Source organism: Salvelinus fontinalis, unplaced genomic scaffold, assembly GCF_029448725.1.
Source record: "Salvelinus fontinalis isolate EN_2023a unplaced genomic scaffold, ASM2944872v1 scaffold_0409, whole genome shotgun sequence".
Classification (NCBI taxonomy): Eukaryota; Metazoa; Chordata; class Actinopteri; order Salmoniformes; family Salmonidae; genus Salvelinus; species Salvelinus fontinalis.
Window position 1 is genome coordinate 71,338 of NW_026600618.1, and position 24,133 is coordinate 95,470.

A 24,133-nucleotide genomic window follows, 5' to 3' on the forward strand; every position below is an offset into this window, starting at 1 on the left:
TGCTGTTCTTTTGACTACAGCTCAGCAGTTACCACCATGGTACCCTCAACTCCTCATTAAGCTCAAGGCCCTGGGTCTGAACCTCGCCCTGTGCAACTGGAATTTGGACTTCCTGACGGGCCGCCCCCGGTTGGTTAAGGTAGGAAACAACACCTCCGCTTCGCTGTTCCTCTACGTGGGTTCCCCTCAGGGGTGCGTACTCAGTCCCCTCCTGTACTCACTGTTCACTCATGACTGCACGGCCAGGCATGACTCCAACACCATCATTAAGTTTGCCGATGACACAACAGTGGTAGGCCTGATCACCGACGAGACAGCCTATAGGGAGGAGGTCAGAGACCTGGTCGTGTGTTGCCAGGACAACAACCTCTCCCTCAACGTGATCAAAACAAAGGAGATGATTGTGGACTACAGGAAAAGGACAGCGTGTACCCCCATTCTCATCGACGGGGCTGTAGTGCAGCAGGTTGAGAGCTTCAAGTTCCTTGGCGTCCACATCACCAACAAACTAACATGGTCCAAGCACACCAAGACAGTCGTGAAGAGGGCATGACAAAACCTATTCCCCCTCAGGAGACTGAAAAGATATGGCATGGGTCCCCAGATCCTCAAAATGTTCTACAGCTGCACCATCGAGAGCATCCTGCAACAATTTCAATGATTTACAGTTCATTTAAGGAAATCAGTCAATGTAAATAAATTAATTAGGCCCTAATCTATGGACTTCACATTACTAGGCAGGGGCCCAGCCATCCACCCACTGGGGAGCCAGGCCCAGCCAATGACGCTGTCCGAGTGGCTGGTCTAAGACAATGTGGAGGCCCTGGACTGGCGTGGTTATACGTGGTCAGCGGTTGTGAGGCCAGTTGGATGTACTGCCAAATTCTCAAAAACGACATTATAGGTGGCTTATAGTAGAGATATAAAGATTTAAATTTCTGGTAACAGCTCCAGTGGATATTCCTGCATAGCAATTGCACACTCCTTTGAGACATCTGTGGCAGTGTGTTGTGTATAAAACTGCACATTTTAGTGGCCTTTTATTGTCCCCAGCACAAGGTGCACCTGTGTAATGTTTAATCAGATTCTTGACATGCCACACCTGTCAGGTGGATGGATTATCTTGGCAAAGGGCTATGAAATAAGCCTTTGTGCGAATGGAAAAAGTTAAATGGTATATCTTACAACAATGAAGGCTATATATATTTAGAACCACCTGCTGGATAAGAATCCATCGACGTCTGTGTCACGTGTGTTCTAGAACTGTCTTGTTTGTATTCTGACTTCTAAAACATAATTAATAAGTAAGTAAATGTATTACCAGGAAGCTCTACAACATTTGTTTTAAAATCACCAAGATTGTTTTAAATGATTAAATGTTTGAAAACTGGCCTCAGGTTATTTAGGGATCTGATTTTGGTTTAAACCTCATATCACGTCAGTTTTATCATGTGGAGATTTAATTCTGTTCTCTCTTTAAATAAACACTGTCTTTGGCAGGAGGAAAACCAGACTCAGAGGAACCAGATACATCCAAACTAGCAAGACGACACCTCTGCTCCCAGATTGGAACGAGTTTTACCAAGTTAGGAAGCCTGAAAAGACACGATGGGACACAACCAGGAGATCGGGAAAGTGACACAGAATTACTACAGGACGAAGACGAGTCATTGAGCGAACTTAGCTTTGACTCCCAGACGGAAGATATGTTTTTACACGGCGAGGACATCGTTTTGGACTGGTAAGTTCTTCTCATGATAATGCCGTTGTTTGAAATTAATCATATCAAATATTATCCATTAGAGATTTATTTTATTTGCAATATATATAAAAAATATAATCAGTAATTAAATACTACATTCCGGCCATTGTTGTGGGCCGCCCTCCCCTCACCAGCCTCCAATGGCTATTTATATAACAATGCAATGGAGTGAATGGAACAGCAAACACAATCCCCTCACCACAGTGACCTCACCACAGTGACCGTGTTCCCTCTACTCCACACAGTCACCTCACCACAGTGACCGTGTTCCCTCTACTCCACACAGTCACCTCACCACAGTGACTGTGTTCCCTCTACTCCACACAGTCACCTCACCACAGTGACTGTGTTCCCTCTACTCCACACAGTCACCTCACCACAGTGACCGTGTTCCCTCTACTCCACACAGTCACCTCACCACAGTGACCGTGTTCCCTCTACTCCACACAGTCACCTCACCACAGTGACTGTGTTCCCTCTACTCCACACAGTCACCTCACCACAGTGACTGTGTTCCCTCTACTCCACACAGTCACCTCACCACAGTGACTGTATTCCCTCTACTCCACACAGTCACCTCACCACAGTGACTGTGTTCCCTCTACTCCACACAGTCACCTCACCACAGTTACCATGCTATATTGACTGTGTGGTGTAGAGGGAACACGGTCACTGTGGTGAGGTGACTGTGTGGTGTAGAGGGAACACGGTCACTGTGGTGAGGTGACTGTGGTGAGGGGATTGTGTTTGCTGTTCCATTCACTCCATTCCATTGTTATATAAATAACAGGAGGCTGGTGAGGGGAGGGCGGCCCACAACAATGGCCGGAATGGAGTAGAATGGAACAGCACCAAACAGACCATGTTGCTTGATACCATTCCACTCGCCCCACCCCGGCCACCACTATGAGCCGTTCTCCCCTGACCAGCCTTATTCACCATTGATAAACACACACTTCACCGTCGTGATTATGTTCCCTCTACTCTATATAATAGACATCTGTTTATTTTACGTGTCGATACAGGGCTCATCTGTAGAAGTATTCTTACTGATTGTTTTTTCTTACACAGTGCCGGGGACTCGGATGAACAATGGGAACCCACAATGTCAAGGTGTCCATCCCCCACTAATTCAGATGCTGAAGCTGGTTCATCCAGCAGGACCCCTGCTGTCTCGGGCTCCACACCTTCCCCTGCCCGGCCATCTAGAGGTGTGAAGAGGCCAGCCCAGAAGCGGAGGAGGGCCAGTGAACCAGCGGCAACTACCACCGAGGCAGAGGACCGTTGGCACACTGTGCTAGAAGATGATGTGGAGCCACTTCCACCAACATTTAGACCGAAAAGGCAGCCAGGACCTCAGCTGGACATGACTGCAAATTACAGCCCCCTTCATCTTTTCCAGATGTTTTTCTCCTTGTCAGTTCTTGATTCGCTGGTGTCTAACACCAACAAGTATGGGGCTAAGAAACAAGGAGGCAAGAAAGATGCATGGAAGCCCGTTTCCGTCCAAGACCTGTACTGTTACATCTCACTGGTCATCTACATGGGGCTGGTGAAGTTGAAAACCCTGAAGAGCTACTGGAAAACATCACCTCTCTACCTACTGCCTTTCCCCACCACTGTCATGTCTTGTAAAAGGTTTCTGACTATCTCACGGGCGCTTCATATCAGTGACCCACAAGTTGACGAAGACAATGACAAGAAGAGAGGCACAGCAAGCTTTGATAGGCTCTGCAAAATCAAACCTCTCTACCCCAGCATGGTTGAAGCTTGCAAGGCCCATTTTCAGCCCAACCAGAACGTGTCCATAGATGAGAGGATGGAAGCCTCAAAGGATAGAATTGGCTTCAAGCAACGTATGTATAACACGCTGTGTGGGTACAAACTCTTTGTTCTGGCCGATTCTGTGTGTGCCTACACTTGGAATTTGTTTGTTTATGAGCAGGAAAGCAGTGTTGCGACCGGTAAGGGACTCGGTTATGATTCCGTTATGGAGTTGTTGGATTTTCAACTGCTGGGGACGGGCTACAAACTGTTTGTGGACAAGTTTTACACAAGCCCTACCCTTTTCACAGACCTGGGGAAGCTGAATGTGTGGGCTTGTGGCACCATCTGTACCAAAAGAGTGGGTTTTCCCAAAACAAAAGTAAACGACATGCCAAAGAGGGCTGATAGGGGTACCATGCGATGGATTCGTAAAGATGACCTGCTCTTTGTAAAGTGGATGGATACCAGAGAGGTGGTCATGTGCTCCAGTATCCACAAATCATACAGTGGCAATCACGTCGGCAGGCGTGTGAAGAACGCTAATGGGGCATGGACCACAAAAAATGTCCCCATTCCTGCTGCTGTGAAAGATTACAACAAGAGCATGGGAGGTGTGGACCTGTCAGACGCTCTGATAGGCTACAACAATGTTCTCCACAAGACAATGAAATGGTACAGGACATTGTTCTATCACTTCATCGACATTGCTGTGGTGAATGCATTCGTCCTTCATGAGGAAATGGCTAAGAGCTCTGGACAGACCCCCATGACACAGCTAGCCTTCAGAGAGCTGCTCATCCAGGAGCTTGCTGGCTACAGCAAGTCCACTGCATCACATTCTGTCCCTTCTACTCCTGCCACCTGTAGTGTTCACATGCCCAGATTCCTTTCTGCAGGCATGAATGTGCCTCGGGGCAAAAAGGGCACAGTAGGGAGGCGTCGTTGTGTTCTGTGTCACAGGAAAGGCCCTGTCACCTGCACCACTTGTTCTGTTACCCTCTGCTTTACACCAGAAAGAGACTGCTATGGGCCTTGGCATCAGCAGCACGATATTGTGTAGAGGACTGAGGGTCTTCCAAATACTGGCATTCTAAAGTCTGTAATTAATTATAATTTTTTTCATAATTTTCTCCCCTTTGGTTTTTTTTGGGGGGGGGGGGGGTGTGTTAGCATAGCATTTTTGTATCTTGTATATAGTTATTTGCTTGAAAATGTATCATTTTACCAATTCGGCCACTTGGGTACATTTGGGCAACTTGTGTGGGACACCTGGGTGACTTCATGCCAAATGCCATGTAGCTCGCTCATTCCTGAAGTTATCAGTCTAAAACTTTACACACACACACTGCTGCCATCTAGTGGCCAACATATAAATTGCACCTGGGCTGGAATAATACATGATGGCCTTTCTCTTGCATTTAAAAGATGATGGTACAAAAAAAGTACTTTTTTTCTTTGTATTATCCTTTACCAGATCTAATGTGTTATGTATTCTCCAGCATTCCTTTCTTTGGGTATGGGTATTTGGGTATGTCAATAAAGGTGAAAATGGGAAAAAATGGGTGGATCCAACATTCATGAACCTTCCTGGCCAAATGGAAGCCAAGCTAAATACAATGTTGGCGTCAGTTTTGATGTCTTTGGTTTTGCAAACATTTTTGTTTATTAGATTATATTTCTCATTAAGAATAATGTTGTTTTAATTCTATATAGGTCATGTGTTGTCTTATTGGTCAATTATTTGAATTAGAATATAGCAACTATGCTGTCTCAATCACTTACAGTGCCTTTGGAAAGTGTTCAGACCCATTTGACTTTTTCCACATGTTGTTATGTTACAGCCATATTCTGAAATTGACTAAATAAAACAATGTCTTCAGCAATCTACACATAATACCCCATAATGACATCATAATACCCCATAATGACAAAGCGAAAACAGGCTTTTTTGAATTTTTTTGACATTTATTAAAAACAAATATCACATTTACATAAGTATTCAGACCCTTTGCCATGTGACTCAAATTTGAGCTCAGGTGCATCCTGTTTCCATTGATCATCTTTGAGATGTTTCTACAACTTGATTGGAGTTCACCTGTGGTAAATTCAATTGATTGGACATGATTTGGAAAGACACACACCTGTCTATATAAGGTCCAACAGTTGACAGTGCATGTCAGAGCAAAAACCAAGCTGTGAGGTGGAAGGAATTGTCCGTAGAGCTTCTAGACAGGATTGTGTTGAGGCACAGATCTGGGTAAGGGTAAATTTCTGCAGCATTGAAGGCCCCTGATTTAGCCCCCTGCAGTAAAAGGTTATTCATGGAGTAAAATTATCTGTTTAAGTCATTAGTAAAGGGCACATTGTTAAAGAATACAATTCTATTTTTTTTTTGTGGTCAATATCCTGTCAATCATTTATTCCTTCATAAACAGAAAACGTGTACCTAAACACAACATGTGTGCAAAGGCCCCTCTAGGTTCACAACCTCTTGACCATTAAATCTGAACAGCTGACAGCTATTTTTAAAAGGGTAAAAGTGATCTGTTTAGGTCGTCAGTAAAGGAAGCATAGTTAAAGAGTACAATGAACCTTTCAAAGAGGATGGGGTGAGGCCTCTGGGGATTTTGGGGGGGGGGGGTTGACTGAGACATCCCTCGGACACTCTTTTAAGGGGGATAAAATGTATCTGTTTAGGTCTTGAGTAAAGGGGACATCTTAAATATTACAATGACCCTTTCAAAGACTGAGACATCCCCCGGACATCCATCCTATAACTATTTTTAAAATAGTAAAAATGATATGTTTAGGTCTGTGTAAAACATATGTTTTGAAAGACACTTGGGGGTCCAGGTTGTTAGTTATTTTGTGTACATATAGTTCCCCTGTGTGCAAGAGCCCCCCCCCTAGATTCACAACTTCTTGACGTTTAACATTCCCAGCTAAGGGGAGAGACAGAGGGAGAGAGAGAGATTTAATTCATTGAAGGTAAATTACATTTTCTTTCAAACATTTTCTTTTATTCAAAAACTTCAGTCCAGACATTTAAACATACATATCACAATTATTAAAGTGTATTATGTCATATGAAATACTAAATTGTCGCTGATGTTTTTTTACTAAAGACCTTTAAATAGATGTTATTATTACACGTAGCAACACCACATGACAACAACATGGTAGCAACACAACATGGTACAAACATTATTGGGCACAGACAAGAGCACAAAGGCAAGAAGGTAGAGACAGCAATACATCACACGACGCAGCCACAACTGTCAGTAAGAGTGTCCATGATCGACTGAGTCTATGAATACAGAGATGGAGATAAAACTGTCCAGTTTGAGTGCTTCGTTTGCAGCTCGTTCCAGTCGCTAGCTGCATCGAACTGAAAAGAGGAGCTACTCAGGGATGTGTGTGCTTTGGTGACCTTCAGCAGAATGTGACTGGCAGAACGGCTGTTGTATGTGGAGGATGAGGGCTGCAGTAGATATCTCAGATAGAGGGGAGGGAGGTCTTAGAGGGTTTTATAAATAAGCATCAACCAGTGGGTCTTGCAGCGGGTATACAGAGATGACCAGTTATAGAGTGCAGTGAGGTGTCCTATAAGGAGCATTGGTGGCAAATCTGATGGCCGAATGGTAAAGAACATCTTGCCACTCAATGTATCCTGCCATGACTATATCAAACCCAACTCCATGTGTTGCCACTATCATGTATCCTACCATGACAATATCAACCCAAATCTATTTGTTGCCACTATCATGTATCCTACCATGACAATATTCAACCCAGCTCCATGTGTTGCCACTATCATGTATCCTACCATGACAATATCAAACCCAACTCCATGTGTTGCCACTATCATGTATCCTACCATGACTATATCCAACCCAACTCCATGTGTTGCCACTATCATGTATCCTACCATGACTATATCAAACCCAACTCCATGTGTTGCCACTATCATGTATCCTACCATGACTATATCCAACCCAACTCCATGTGTTGCCACTATCATGTATCCTACCATGACTATATCAAACCCAACTCCATGTGTTGCCACTATCATGTATTCTACCATGACTATATCAAACCCTACTCCATGTGTTGCCTCTATCATGTATCCTACCATGACTATATCCAACCCAACTCCATGTGTTGCCACTATCATGTATCCTACCATGACTATATCCAACCCAACTCCATGTGTTACCACTATCATGTATCCTACCATGACTATATCCAACCCTACTCCATGTGTTGCCACTATCATGTATCCTACCATGACTATATCCAACCCGGGTCCATGTGTTGCCACTATCATGTATCCTACCATGACTATATCCAACCCAACTCCATGTGTTGCCACTATCATGTATCCTACCATGACTATATCCAACCCAACTCCATGTGTTGCCTCTATCATGTATCCTACCATGACTATATCCAACCCAACTCCATGTGTTGCCACTATCATGTATCCTACCATGACTATATCCAACCCAACTCCATGTGTTACCACTATCATGTATCCTACCATGACTATATCCAACCCAACTCCATGTGTTGCCACTATCATGTATCCTACTTGGCTGAAGCTTTGATCCAGTGGAAGAAGTATCGAGGAGCAGGGAGGTTAAAGGTCACTTCAGGATACAGCTGTTACTCTACACAATCCATAAATAATCAAGTAATGATATTATTTTGGGCCTTATCAAATCTGTTTTATTGTTTTACCTAATTCTTTAAAAAAAAAATGTTTTAACCTAATTCTGTTTTCTCCATTTAGTTTTTCCAGGTTTCTGATTTGTCCCGGTTTTTCTGTTTATGGCTCTCAAAATCACACTTTTAGTAGAAAAACAACAACATTGGATGTTCTAAGTCCACAACAATACTTAAACCACATCAGGAGACCACTTTTGAAGTCTGAGGAAAATCTAAAAATTGTATTTCGGAGTGTAGATACCGTTTAATTCAAGTGGTACCAGCAAGAGCCTTGCTTGGTTAGTGGTGTCTCTGTCTCTTGTCCCGTGTGGCTCAGTTGGTAGAGCATGGCGCTTGCAACGCCAGGGTTGTGGGTTCGATTCCCACGGGGGGCCAGTACAAAAAAGTATGAATGTATGTACTTGTAAGTCGCTCTGGATAAGAGCGTCTGCTAAATGACTTAAATGTAAATGTATCTGTAGCACACATGTGATTGCAGAGTCTGCTGAACAAATCACAACTGGATTGATGCAAATAATCATGATATCATTCTGCCAGGTAGGCATAGACTACTTTGTCGTTAAGATTTAATTGACAAGGTTTGTGGGAAAGCTTTTCTATCAACCAGAAGATGCTTGTCACTAGCATCATCGCTAACAGCTACACATAGTGGTAGACAAATGCACTCAGACAGGGAAACAGCCAGGAAATGCCCCTATCAGAAAGTTGAAGGAAAATACAAATCACTGAGGCTAATTTAACGACGACTTGCAGGCAGTAGGTTCAGAATATCTATGAGAAAAATTAATACAGATTATAATTATAATACAGATTATACCACCAGCCAAAAGGACAATTTAGTGACTGGAAGGGTAAAGTGGCATGTGCTCTACACAGGTAGAGTCCTATCTGTCCATGTTTCCTTTTGCAAAGTGGGCACTGCTTCATGTGGCAACACCATCACTCACCTAAATAACCCATATGCCACTGGATGAGAGAAGTTTTCATTGTTTTTGGGCACCATTATGTGAGGTGTTATGTGTTGTTGGTCAATTTAGCTCGGAATATTCCACCCTCATCAATCTGTCACCTAATCCTACCTAATGGGCAGGTCAGCCCTGGAGGAAAGTATTGGCTGTAAGAAGGAAGAGAAAACATAACATCTGGTTGTTTTTAAATGTTCTCATGACATTGCTTGCCAGAATAGTAATGGAGATTTTTCTTCCAATCTGCGTTTCCCATTCTAGTCAGCAGATGACGATGTGATGCTTCTTGCGTGACGTATAATCTAGTGGACGGGGGTTCTTCAACAGACAAAAGGCTACAGATTCAACCAACGTGGTGGTTTGCTAGCGAACATAAAACTGAAATATTGAAGCTCTTTAGACTAATGTTGTATATTACTCGTAGTGTTTAAAACACAACTATGTTTACGTTTCTACTAGTTCATTTAAACGTAATTTGCTTGTTAAATTAGCAAATGTGGTAAATTGATAATGCACTAGGCTAATCGACCGGAGCATGAGCTCACTAAACTAGACGTAGAAAGAAGCTCTTGTGAAATTAGAGAAAGAAGCTTGTAGAATGAAAAAGGAGGAAGAGGAGTCTATCACATTGAAAGAAGAAGAGGATAATATTACAGTGAAAGAGGAAGATGGGAAAGAGGTTGTCAGAGTGGAAGAGGAGGAGGTAGAAGCTTTCAGAATCAAAAAGGAGGAAGATGCCATAACATTGAAAGAAGAGAATGTAGTGAAAGAAGAGGAAGAACCTTTTGGAGTAAAAGAGGAAGAGGAGGCTATCTCAATAAAAGAGGAGGAGAGGGAATTTCCGATTACCACCAGTGAGTATTGTCTTAAAAACAGGGGCACAAACGATGCAGTTGTTGAACTAATGGGGTCTAATTTGTGGAACGTTCCAACAGGAATCTGTTCCAAAATCTTCGTAAAGTACAAGGATGCCAACAAACGCCGCATACAAAGTAGCATGATCAATTCACCGAGCTAACACGCTGCCGAATAGGCATCAACTCACCACGTAGTTTATTCTTAATGTTTGTCCATAGGCTACCAGAGTGGATTAACGTGGTGAGGGAAAAACGTAATGAAATAACCCACTCCCTCCCCGGTATCATATTCCGCCTCTATACAACTTTGTATGCGCTGTTTGTTGGCAACCTTGTTATTTACGAAGTTTTTGGAACATATTCCTGTTGGAACGTTACACAAATTATAAACACCTGAACTAATGTGTGGTTTTAAAGGGGCATTCTACTGAGGTTCTACCCTTGAATATGTTGTTCAGTAAGGTAGTAAATGTTGAAGGGTCAATCTGCCATTGTTACATATATTTTGGGGTCTTTTAAATTCGATTTATTGAATTATCCATGTGGTCTATAATGAAGTGCACTTAATTTGGTATAACAGGCTTTTAAAATGCAATACTGATGCATCATTTCTACTTAAAATATCAAAGGGATGCAAAAGGCCTCTGCATCACAAAAAATATATATAAAAAACATAATTAAGTGGCCAATTTAGGTCCTTTTTAGACATATTAATGGCTCTGGTAAGACCCTATGATTGCAATAGAAGATCATAAGTTGACTGTCTGTTTGATGTTGTCATTCACACAGGAGAGAAACATGACTATCCTGGATCCTCTGGGGAGCATCAACAACATCCTGATGCTGACGAGGCAGAGAAGAGTCTCTCCAGATCAGAACACCAGATGGTACAGCTTGGTCTGGTCTAGCATACAGCTTGCTCTATCTGCGTCTGGGCTGGGTTTCTGTAAAGCACTTCATGACAACAGTGACATCAGCATCCATAATGTTATGTGTCTGTGTCCCCTCTTTATGGTTACCAGGACAACGCTAGCCCTTCCACCCCCCCGGAGTCCCCGTGTCGTGCCTCTCCCGGTTGCTCCTTACTGCTGGGTATGAAGAGGTTGTCTGTGCTGCTGGTGGACTGCAGGAAAACAATGGTGCTGAGTGGAACTGTGAGAGGAGGAGAAGAGAAGGAAGGATCAGATTTGACACATCAAAGTAAGTGCTGTAATTTACTGGTATCTGTTCCAAATAGGTCTGTCCCCGACTAATACAAATACAGCTTTGCACACTCTTGGCATTCTCTCAACCAGCTTCACCTGGAATGCTTTTCTAACAGTCTTGAAGGAGGTCTCACATATGCTGAGCACTTGTTGGCTGCTTTTCCTTCACTCTGCGGTTTGGAATGAGTTTGACCATCTCAATTGGGTTGAGGTCGGGTGATTGTGGAGGCCAGGTCATCTGACGCAGCACTTCATCACTCTCCTTCTTGGTCAAATAGCCCTTATACAGCCTGGAGGTGTGATGGTTCATTGTCTGGTTGAAAAACAAATGATAGTCCCACTAAGCGCAAACCAGATGTGATGGCGTATCGCTGCAGAATAATGTGGTAACCATGCTGGTTTATTGTCCCCAGCACAAGGTGCACCTGTGTAATGACCATGCTGCTTAATCAGCTTCTTGATATGCCACACCTGTCAGGTGGATGGAATATCTTGGCAAAGGGATGTCAACAAATTTGTGCACAAAATTGGACAGAAATAAGCTTCAGTGCGTATCGAAAAAGTCACATTCTGTATCGTACAGCTATGAAGGTTATATATACAACCACCTGCTCGAAAGGAATCAGCGACGTCTGTGTCTTGAGTGTCATAGAACTGTCTAGTTCTTTGTGTTCTGACTTCTAAATCAGAATGAGTAAAATAAGTAATGTAAACATATTATCATTAATTACCAGGAAGCTGTACAACATTTGTTTTACATTTTGACATGTTTGAGAACTTGCCTCTGGTTATTGAGGGATCTGATTTGGATTAAACCTCATAGCAAGGCGTTTTTATCATGTGGAGGTTTCATTCAGGTCTCTCTTTAAATAAACACTCTTTGGCAGGAGAAAAACAAAACTCGGAGGGACCAGAGCCAGAGACGTCCAAACCAGCAAGACGACACCTCTGCTCCCAGATTGGAAAGAGTTTCATCAAGTTAGGAAACCTGAAAGTTCATGAGCGAATGTACACAGGGGAGAAGCCATACCATTGCGCCCACTGTGTTAAGAGTTTTAAACGGTTAGACACCCTAAAATCTCACGAGCGAACACACACAGGGGAGAAGCCTTTCCATTGCTCCCAGTGTGGAAAGAGTTTTAGCCAGGTAGGAAACCTGAAAACTCATGAGTGAATACATACAGGGGAGAAGCCTTTCCATTGCTCCCACTGTGGAAAGAGTTTTAGCCACTTAAGAAATCTGAAATCTCATGAGCGAACACACACAGGGGAGAAGCCTTTCCATTGCACCCAGTGTGGAAAGAGTTTTAGCCAGTTAGTTAACATGAAAAGACATCAGAGGATACACACAGGAGCAAAGCCACACCATTGCTCCCAGTGTGGAAAGAGTTTTAGCCAGCCAGGAAAGCTGAAAGCTCATGAGCGAATACACACAGGGGAGAAGCCGTTCCATTGCTCCCAGTGTGGAAAGAATTTTATGCGGTTAGACACCCTCAAAACTCATGAGCGAATACACACAGGGAAGAAGCCATACCATTGCGCCCAGTGTGGTGAGAGTTTTAGCCAGTCAGGAATCCTGAAAGCTCATGAGCGAACACACACAGGTGAGAAGCCTTTCTATTGCTCTCAGTGTGGAAAGAGTTTTAGCCAGTCAGGAATCCTGAAAGCTCACGAGCGAACACACACAGGGGAGAAGCCTTTCCATTGCTCCCAGTGTGGAAAGAGTTTTAGCCACTTAAGAAATCTGAAAGCTCATGAGCGAATACACTCAGGGGAGAAGCCTTTCCATTGCTCCCAGTGTGCAAAGTGTTTTACCCATTTAGGAAATTTGAAAGAACATGTGAGACTGCACACAGGGGAGAAGCCTTACAAGTGCTCAGATTGTGGGAAGACATATTGCTCATCACAGTCACTAAAACGTCATGTGAGAATCCACACGGGAGAGAATAATTACTTATCCTCGTGTGTAAATTGATATTTCACATCACATTGACTTAAAATTCATCAGAGAACATACACAGTGCTCCCGTTGTCTTATATTGTTGACTGGTAATGTTTTTACCTGTTTATATCATATGAAATGAAAATGGTACAAAGTATACTCAAACATATATGTTTGTTTTTATTAGAAAACATGAATTGAAAATGGAGTCTGTCAGTTTGAATATAGAGTAGATCAGATTCCATGTGTTTAAATGGTCCTTTTTAAAACTCTGACTGTGTGTTTATCTGGGTGTGTCATTCCTCCAGCACTACAGATAATACAGTGATATTTGGATGTGATGCATTTGTTCCATTGTTGACATTTGCATTGTTGGCCCACTGATGATTTAATGAAATGAAAATATTCACAGACTCTGTCATGGAAAATGTTAATTGTATATGTGTCCACATAACTGAGTATGTGACTAACCTTGTGAAGCTGTCCTATTATAATCTCCTGTTCCTGGGAGTATCATCCTGCGTTGCAAACCAGCTGCACCTGCGTCCTTGTATGAATAAAGTCCCTCCCAGGAACAGGAAACTATAAAGATATGTGCTCATCACCCAATGCTTCAGGAATTCAAACTGTCTACACTGCGCTGTGTAACTGTTATTCTCTCTGAGCTCAGAAATAAAGAATCTTGGTTTGACTTGGACTCCAGCAGATGCTTATTTTATAATATCCACCACAACTCTCCCACGGATTGCTGTTTATCATTGTCTCACTGAAGAGTTCCTCGTTCCACTTTCCTGGGGTCATTTACAAGCCTCCCACTGGTTGAATAAACGTTGTTTCCACGTCATTTCAACAAAACAAATCCATGTGATGATGATAGATGTAGAAAACTGATTGGATTTGTAAAAATCCGTCAACATCAGGTATTTTTATTTATTTTTCACCCAACTGGCAACCTAAATCCGACTCAAAGAAATGTAAATAGAAACTAGATGTTGAACTGACGTCTGTGCCCAGTGGGCTGGTTGGAATAAGTAGCAGGTGTTGGATCAATATCCACCGTAGTAGCTAAGTTTCCACCTGCTGTTAAAGTGGCAGTGTTTCTATCAAACACACTTATTGCGGATAAAAGGCTTTTGCTGTTACATTGTATTGTTACATTCTGCATGAAACAACATACGCATTTTAACATTCCCATGTACTGAATAAGAAAAATACAAATTAACAAGTTAAAATACAAGTTAAATGGGTTTCCATCACATTTTCAACTCTACTGATGTTTTTTTTTTAAACTGTTGTGTTTATATAGAAAGCGTGTTCTTGGCACATGCACTGTAGCCAGCAGCTCACAGATACAGTGCTGGTAGGCTACCTACATGATGAGATTATTATGGATAAGAGACATATTATTTTATTTGTCAAATGGCAACTAAGCATCGATCATGTCACCAAAATAAGACCCTCAAAATATATTGGAATGGAGCATCAAGCTCATCCCGTGAAGTTTCACCACCCTGTGAATTTCATAACTTATTTAGTCTGTAGCCTAATAAACTACATGGGTTCCCAAGTTGTAGAGGGAGGACCACACAACATATCATCGCGTGACTCCAAGTTAACTGAGATGTGATGGTTATTATATAAATATTTGCACATGAAGTAGTTTCCACCGCCATTTCTCACTAAAACGTTTTTACTGGCACAAAATGATCCCACCATGTAAAACTAAGTAATAAATTGTCTGTCTGCATTTATAAATTGTTCAGGCATATCCTGTTTCCATCAGCCCAGTCATTACTTTGGAAATGGTTGGATCAATATCCACCTTCATGATATGGATGAAGCCTGATTTGGAATGTCTGAGTAGTTCTATCTGATGTCATAATACATCCCTCTGATAATCAAGTGATATTTGGAATGTCTGAGTAGTTCTATCTGATGTCATAATACACCCCTCTGATAATCATATGATATTTGGAATGTCTGAGTAGTTCTATCTGATGTCATAATACACCCCTCTGATAATCATATGATATTTGGAATGTCTGAGTAGTTCTATCTGATGTCATAATACACCCCTCTGATAATCAAGTGATATTTGGAATGTCTGAGTAGTTCTATCTGATGTCATAATACACCCCTCTGATAGTGATCCATTTGCTTCATTGTTTCCATGTCAGTTGGTTTCCCACTCTGATGATTTATATCTGACAGAGGGGCTTTAAAGGAATAGTATGGTCACATTTACAGGTTGTGGCTCAGTATTCTTAGTATGATGTGAAGAAAGAACAATTACCTATTTTTATAATAATGTATTTTCCTATTCAGCTTCTACATCTGCGGAGAGACAAACAGCATTTTAAAATGTATAAAGTAATAATTATACACTTCTATTTTCACAATTTGAATGATTATTAATCATAAACTCCTATAGCAACAATACACTGCAGCTTTGACATCAAGAAGAGAATGGGCTGATGGGTGTTGGTGCTACTATATAAGTAAGGCTGTCCAATATGAATGGTCAATACACACAATAGGTTGACTGGGGAGATGATTTCCCAATAAGAGTCCTGCAATAAGAGCTAAGATGCTAATATTTGTGTAAACTATATATATTTGTGTTCTGTTGTTGTCACTGAGGTGGCTGATGTCCCACTCCATAGTTAAGGCTGAACAGTGACTATAGGAAGTCTACACCCCCTTGACATTTATTTCACATTTTGATCCCTTAAAATTACATCTAAAAAGGATTAAATTCGATTTTATAGAACATGTTCAACAATTTGTTTTGTTTTATATTATAATTGGATAAGTCCCCCCCCCCGCCCCCCCCCGCCCCCCCACTGAGGTGGGTTTTAATTTTTTACCTGGGCTTTGCTCCTTTCATATTTATTTTGATCCTGACAAACTCCCCAGTCCCTGCCGGTGACAAGCATACCCATAACATGATGCTGCCACCACAATACTTATTGTGTGGTTAATGTGTGGTCTATCTCCAGGTCATCAGACTGTTAAATAGTCACCTCTAGCCGGCCTCCGCCCAGTACCCTGCCCTGAACTTTAGTCACTGTTACAAGCCGTCTACCACCCAGTACTCCACCCTGTATTCTAGTCAAGTCTCATCCTATATAACTACTGCTGTTCACACCTTTCCTATTAAAATACGCTCCAGAATGTCTATACACACAATCATATACATTGTAAACAAACTGTATAATTATATTCCGGACTCTGACATTAATCGTTCTACTATTTCTATAATTCTTCATCCTTAAAATAAATTGTGGGGATTTGCATTTATTGTTTTGTTAGATATTACAGCACTGTTTCGCTACACCCGCGATAACATCCAAGATATATGTGAATGAAGCAATCATCCAGCCTCTCAGAAGCCCATGTTGAGCCAGCAGTGTTTTCACTATGGAAGAGGGAGCAGGCAGCCATCATGGCAGCTGATGACAGGAGTGACAGCCTTGGACACACAGCAAAATTTGACACAGTCAGTGTTGTTGAGCAGAGAATCAACCAGATTGATTCACAGTCAGTGTTGTTGAGCAGAGAATCAACCAGATTGATTCACAGTCAGTGTTGTTGAGCAGAGAATCAACCAGATTGATTCACAGTCAGTGTTGTTGAGCAGAGAATCAACCAGAGAATCAACCAGGTTGTTGAAGTTATTCTGTTGCATAATACATTTTATTTGTTTAATTCTGTTTTATTCAATTAGAAAATGTACTCTGAATGAGAACAAGCACATCTGTGAGCGTTATGCATTATAACATCGATTGACTTACTCACTATCATCTCATATGTATATACTGCGAAATGTATCCTATATTATCTATTCTACACTATCTATTGCATCAGCCGCTCTAACACTGCTCATCCATATATTTATATTTATATATTCTAATCCCATTCCTTTACTAGATTGTGTGTATTAGGTTTTGTTGTGGAATTGTTGGATCTAGAAGCACAAGCATTTCGCTACACTCACAATAACATCTGCTAACCATGTGTATGTGACCAATAACATCTGCTAACCATGTGTATGTGACCAATAACATCTGCTAACCATGTGTATGTGACCAATAACATCTGCTAACCACGTGTATGTGACCAATAACATCTGCTAACCATGTGTATGTGACCAATAACATCTGCTAACCACGTGTATGTGACCAATAACATCTGCTAACCATGTGTATGTGACCAATAACATCTGCTAACCATGTGTATGTGACCAATAACATCTGCTAACCATGTGTATGTGACCAATAACATCTGCTAACCATGTGTATGTGACCGATAACATCTGCTAACCACGTGTATGTGACCAATAACATCTGCTAACCATGTGTATGTGACCAATAACATCTGCTAACCATGTGTATGTGACCAATAACATCTGCTAACCATGTGTATGTGACCGATAACATCTGCTAACCATGTGTATGTGACCAATAACATCTGCTAACCATGTGTATCCGACCAATAACATTTGATTTGACTAATTGATGACGCTGACAGCTTTGTAGTGAAAAACAGGGTTGGAGTCAATTCCATTTCAATTCCAGTCAATTCAGGAAGTAAACCAAATCACAATTCCACATTTTCCTCATTGAAAACCATAGCAGAGAATTGGAATTTTCAGTTTACTTCCTGAATTTACTGGAATTTAAATAGAATTGACCCCAACCCTAATTAAAACTGAATATTCCTTTTTACCTGTCTCCAAACCACAGCACTTTAACACCACATCCAGCCTGTTCCTGTCCCCAAACCACAGCACTTTAACACCACATCCAGCCTGTTCCTGTCTCCAAACCACAGCACTTTAACACCACATCCAGCCTGTTCCTGTCCCCAAACCACAGCACTTTAACACCACATCCAACCTGTTCCTGTCTCCAAACCACAGCACTTTAACACCACATCCAGCCTGTTCCTGTTCCTGTCTCCAACCCACAGCACTTTAAACACCACATCCAGCCTGTTCCTGTCCCCAAACCACAGCACTTTAACACCACATCCAGCCTGTTCCTGTCCCCAAACCACAGCACTTTAACACCACATCCAACCTGTTCCTTTCTCCAAACCACAGCACTTTAACACCACATCCAGCCTGTTCCTGTTCCTGTCTCCAAACCACAGCACTTTAACACCACATCCAGCCTGTTCCTGTTCCTGTCCCCAAACCACAGCACTTTAACACCACATCCAGCCTGTTCCTGTCCCCAAACCACAGCACTTTAACACCACATCCAGCCTGTTCCTGTCTCCAAACCACAGCACTTTAACACCACATCCAGCCTGTTCCTGTTCCTGTCTCCAAACCACAGCACTTTAACACCACATCCATCCTGTTCCTGTCTCCAAACCACAGCACTTTAACACCACATCCAGCCTGTTCCTGTTCCTGTCCCCAAACCACAGCACTTGAACACCACATCCAGCCTGTTCCTGTTCCTGTCTCCAAACCACAGCACTTTAACACCACATCCAGCCTGTTCCTGTTCATGTCTCCAAACCACAGCACTTTAACACCACATCCATCCTGTTCCTGTCCCCAAACCACAGCACTTTAACACCACATCCAGCCTGTTCCTGTTCCTGTCTCCAAACCACAGCACTTTAACACCACATCCAGCCTGTTCCTGTTCCTGTCTCCAAACCACAGCACTTTAACACCACATCCAGCCTGTTCCTGTTCCTATCCCCAAACCACAGCACTTTAACACCACATCCAGCCTGTTCCTGTCTCCAAACCACAGCACTTTAACACCACATCCAGCCTGTTCCTGTTCCTGTCTCCAAACCACAGCACTTTAACACCACATCCAGCCTGTTCCTGTCTCCAAACCACAGCACTTTAACACCAGATCCAGCCTGTTCCTGTTCCCAAACCACAGCACTTTAACACCACATCCAGCCTGTTCCTGTCTCCAAACCACAGCACTTTAACACCACATCCAGCCTGTTCCTGTTCCTGTCTCCAAACCACAGCACTTTAACACCACATCCAGCCTGTTCCTGTTCCTGTCTCCAAACCACAGCACTTTAACACCACATCCAGCCTGTTCCTGTCTCCAAACCACAGCACTTTAACACCACATCCAGCCTGTTCCTGTCTCCAAACCACAGCACTTTAACACCACATCCAGCCTGTTCCTGTCTCCAAACCACAGCACTTTAACACCACATCCAGCCTGTTCCTGTCTCCAAACCACAGCACTTTAACACCACATCCAGCCTGTTCCTGTTCCTATCCCCAAACCACAGCACTTTAACACCACATCCAGCCTGTTCCTGTTCCTGTCTCCAAACCACAGCACTTTAACACCACATCCAGCCTGTTCCTGTCTCCAAACCACAGCACTTTAACACCACATCCAGCCTGTTCCTGTTCCTGTCCCCAAACCACAGCACTTTAACACCACATCCAGCCTGTTCCTGTTCCTGTCTCCAAACCACAGCACTTTAACACCACATCCAGCCTGTTCCTGTTCCTGTCCCCAAACCACAGCACTTTAACACCACATCCAGCCTGTTCCTGTTCCTGTCTCCAAACCACAGCACTTTAACACCACATCCAGCCTGTTCCTGTTCCTGTCTCCAAACCACAGCACTTTAACACCACATCCAGCCTGTTCCTGTCTCCAAACCACAGCACTTTAACACCACATCCAGCCTGTTCCTGTTCCTGTCTCCAAACCACAGCACTTTAACACCACATCCATCCTGTTCCTGTCCCCAAACCACAGCACTTTAACACCACATCCAGCCTGTTCCTGTTCCTATCCCCAAACCACAGCACTTTAACACCACATCCAGCCTGTTCCTGTCTCCAAACCACAGCACTTTAACACCACATCCAGCCTGTTCCTGTTCCTGTCTCCAAACCACAGCACTTTAACACCACATCCAGACTGTTCCTGTTCCTGTCTCCAAACCACAGCACTTTAACACCACATCCAGCCTGTTCCTGTTCCTGTCTCCAAACCACAGCACTTTAACACCACATCCATCCTGTTCCTGTCCCCAAACCACAGCACTTTAACACCACATCCAACCTGTTCCTGTTCCTGTCCCCAAACCACTGCACTTTAACACCACATCCAGCCTGTTCCTGTCCCCAAACCACAGCACTTTAACACCACATCCAGCCTGTTCCTGTCTCCAAACCACAGCACTTTAACACCACATCCAGCCTGTTCCTGTTCCTGTCTCCAAACCACAGCACTTTAACACCACATCCAGCCTGTTCCTGTTCCTGTCTCCAAACCACAGCACTTTAACACCACATCCAGCCTGTTCCTGTCTCCAAACCACAGCACTTTAACACCACATCCATCCTGTTCCTGTCCCCAAACCACAGCACTTTAACACCACATCCAGCCTGTTCCTGTTCCTGTCTCCAAACCACAGCACTTTAACACCACATCCAGCCTGTTCCTGTTCCTGTCTCCAAACCACAGCACTTTAACACCACATCCAGCCTGTTCCTGTCTCCAAACCACAGCACTTTAACACCACATCCAGCCTGTTCCTGTCTCCAAACCACAGCACTTTAACACCACATCCAGCCTGTTCCTGTTCATGTCTCCAAACCACAGCACTTTAACACCACATCCATCCTGTTCCTGTCCCCAAACCACAGCACTTTAACACCACATCCAGCCTGTTCCTGTTCCTATCCCCAAACCACAGCACTTTAACACCACATCCAGCCTGTTCCTGTCTCCAAACCACAGCACTTTAACACCACATCCAGCCTGTTCCTGTTCCTGTCTCCAAACCACAGCACTTTAACACCACATCCAGCCTGTTCCTGTCCCCAAACCACAGCACTTTAACACCACATCCAGCCTGTTCCTGTTCCTGTCTCCAAACCACAGCACTTTAACTTCTTGAGAATACAGGGGGTGCTGTTTCGCATTAGCATAATTGCCTCTACAGATTAAACTGCCTCTTATTCAATTATTGCTGTTACTATATGCATATAACCATATACCATTGGATAGAAAACAAGCTATGGTTTCTAAAACCGTTCCAATTGAGTCTCTGAGTCAAACACAGGTCATTTCACAGCACTTTCCCTGAGCCAGAAGAAGATTGCAAGATGTGTATGCTCGCTTCAACGCTCTGCCTATATATGGTCATGCCACCTATGACCCGAAACACACTTCCTTCTTCTTCCTCTGGGTGTCTGGAAGACGTCAGAGGAGAAATTTTTTGTTTATCTTGTACTGACGTGAAATAAGACCTATTTCTTTAGCGTGACCGACAACTTCCGGTTTCTGAAATGCGCGTTTTCAGAGGTGCCATTGTCTTTTGTTATGCTGACGTTACGGATGAAAACTATCTTCGTCTCGAAGTTTGTTTGATACATGTGACCATATCACCGTAATGTATGTTTTTTCAATATAGTTTAATCAGATTATTAGAATTTTTTCGGGAGTTTTGCCGTGTTCCGTTCTTTGAGTTTTTTAACTTTGGACAGGGACCGTGCCAGTCGACTAGTACCCAGGCTAAATGAAGAGGGGAAGTTGCCATTGTGAATGGATTGAACGACTCATCAGGACTAAGGACACCTTGATCAACATTCTGATGAAAGAACAGCAATAGTAAGACCCAATTTACGATGTTATTTCATATATCTGTCGTGCATGTGAACTGGTCGGGCGCGTCCGCTGGTTCTGGCTGGCCTGGTTATGCTAATTTAGCGCTACATTTTGTTTTCGCTATAAAACATTTAAAAAATCTGAAATATTGTTTGGATTCACCAGATGTTGGGCTTTCAATGTCTGTACGCTGTGTATTTTTTCTGAAATGTTTTAAGACAAGTAATTAGTTATATAACGTTGGTCTCTGTAATTGTTCTAGCTGCATCAGCACTATATCAGATTGCAGCTGCAATGTAGAACTGTGATTTATACCTGAAAAATGCACATTTAAAAAAAAAAAACTATGCTATACCATAAATATGTTATCAGACTGTCATCTTATGAATTTGTTTGTTGGTCAGTGGCTATCAATATCTTAGTTTAGCCGAATTGGTGATAGCACCTGATGGAGTAAGAAACTGTTGGAGTAAGAAAATGGTGTCATTTTGCTAACGTGTTTAGCTAATAGATTTACATATTGTGTCTTCCCTGTAAAACATTTAAAAAATCTGAAATGGTGGTTTTATTCACAAGATCTGTGTCTTTCATTGGGTGTCTTGGACTTGTGATTTAATGATATTTAGATGCTACTATTTAATTGTGACGCTATGCTAGCGATGCTAATCAGTGTGGGGGGTGTGGGGGGTGCTCCCGGATCCGGGTTAGGTACTCTGTAGAGGTTTAACACCACATCCAGCCTGTTCCTGTCCCCAAACCACAGCACTTTAACACCACATCCAGCCTGTTCCTGTCTCCAAACCACAGCACTTTAAACACCACATCCAGCCTGTTCCTGTTCCTGTCTCCAAACCACAGCACTTTAACACCACATCCAGCCTGTTCCTGTTCCTGTCTCCAAACCACAGCACTTTAACACCACATCCAGCCTGTTCCTGTCTCCAAACCACAGCACTTTAACACCACATCCAGCCTGTTCCTGTTTCCAACCCACAGCACTTTAACACCACATCCAGCCTGTTCCTGTCTCCAAACCACAGCACTTTAAACACCACATCCATCCTGTTCCTGTCTCCAAACCACAGCACTTTAACACCACATCCAGCCTGTTCCTGTCCCCAAACCACAGCACTTTAACACCACATCCAGCCTGTTCCTGTCTCCAAACCACAGCACTTTAACACCACATCCAGCCTGTTCCTGTCTCCAAACCACAGCACTTTAACACCACATCCAGCCTGTTCCTGTTCCTGTCTCCAAACCACAGCACTTTAACACCACATCCAGCCTGTTCCTGTCTCCAAACCACAGCACTTTAACACCACATCCAGCCTGTTCCTGTCTCCAAACCACAGCACTTTAACACCACATCCATCCTGTTCCTGTCCCCAAACCACAGCACTTTAACACCACATCCAGCCTGTTCCTGTCTCCAAACCACCGCACTTTAACGCCACATCCAGCCTGTTCCTGTTCCTGTCTCCAAACCACAGCACTTTAACACCACATCCAGCCTGTTCCTGTTCCTGTCTCCAAACCACAGCAGTTTAACACCACATCCAGCCTGTTCCTGTCTCCAAACCACAGCACTTTAACACCACATCCAGCCTGTTCCTGTCTCCAAACCACAGCACTTTAACACCACATCCAGCCTGTTCCTGTTCCTGTCTCCAAACCACAGCACTTTAACACCACATCCAGCCTGTTCCTGTCTCCAAACCACAGCACTTTAACACCACATCCAGCCTGTTCCTGTTCCTGTCTCCAAACCACAGCACTTTAACACCACATCCAGCCTGTTCCTGTTCCTGTCTCCAAACCACAGCACTTTAACACCACATCCAGCCTGTTCCTGTCTCCAACCCACAGCACTTTAACACCACATCCAGCCTGTTCCTGTTCCTGTCTCCAAACCACAGCACTTTAAACACCACATCCAGCCTGTTCCTGTTCCTGTCTCCAAACCACAGCACTTTAACACCACATCCAGCCTGTTCCTGTCTCCAAACCACAGCACTTTAACACCACATCCAGACTGTTCCTGTTCCTGTCTCCAAACCACAGCACTTTAAACACCACATCCAGCCTGTTCCTGTTCCTGTCTCCAAACCACAGCACTTTAACACCACATCCAGCCTGTTCCTGTCTCCAAACCACAGCACTTTAACTCCACATCCAGCCTGTTCCTGTCTCCAAACCACAGCACTTTAAACACCACATCCAGCCTGTTCCTGTTCCTGTCTCCAAACCACAGCACTTTAACACCACATCCAGCCTGTTCCT

General features: G+C 43.2%; 2 protein-coding genes across 3 annotated transcripts in view; both read left to right on the top strand.

Moving 5' to 3' along the window:
* Window positions 1–6,132, top strand: part of LOC129845942 (piggyBac transposable element-derived protein 4-like) — a 34,093-nt gene extending 27,961 nt beyond the window's left edge. For both annotated transcript variants that reach the window (XM_055913920.1, XM_055913921.1), the window contains exons 4-5: window positions 1,501–1,741; window positions 2,834–6,132. In XM_055913920.1, the coding sequence (XP_055769895.1) occupies window positions 1,501–1,741; window positions 2,834–4,589 (1,997 nt within the window). In that variant the 3' untranslated portion in view covers window positions 4,590–6,132. The remainder of the gene's footprint in view (window positions 1–1,500; window positions 1,742–2,833) is intronic.
* Window positions 6,133–9,538: 3,406 nt separating this feature from the next.
* LOC129845945 (zinc finger protein 568-like) lies at window positions 9,539–13,917 on the top strand. Its single transcript, XM_055913925.1, has 4 exons — window positions 9,539–10,076; window positions 10,869–10,966; window positions 11,102–11,279; window positions 12,172–13,917. Exons 1-4 carry the CDS (start codon window positions 9,821–9,823, stop codon window positions 12,456–12,458), a joined length of 819 nt encoding a protein of 272 aa, XP_055769900.1. The 5' UTR covers window positions 9,539–9,820; the 3' UTR covers window positions 12,459–13,917.
* Window positions 13,918–24,133: the final 10,216 nt, after the last annotated feature.

Bases quoted from the DNA above. Each gene is read 5' to 3' on its own strand.
- LOC129845945 (XM_055913925.1), top strand. From the start codon at position 9,821: ATGAAAAAGGAGGAAGAGGAGTCTATCACATTGAAAGAAGAAGAGGAT. The intron at 10,967-11,101 runs GTACAGCTTGGT...TATGGTTACCAG, and splicing joins CCAGATCAGAACACCAGATG to GACAACGCTAGCCCTTCCAC. The intron at 11,280-12,171 runs GTAAGTGCTGTA...ACTCTTTGGCAG, and splicing joins ATCAGATTTGACACATCAAA to GAGAAAAACAAAACTCGGAG.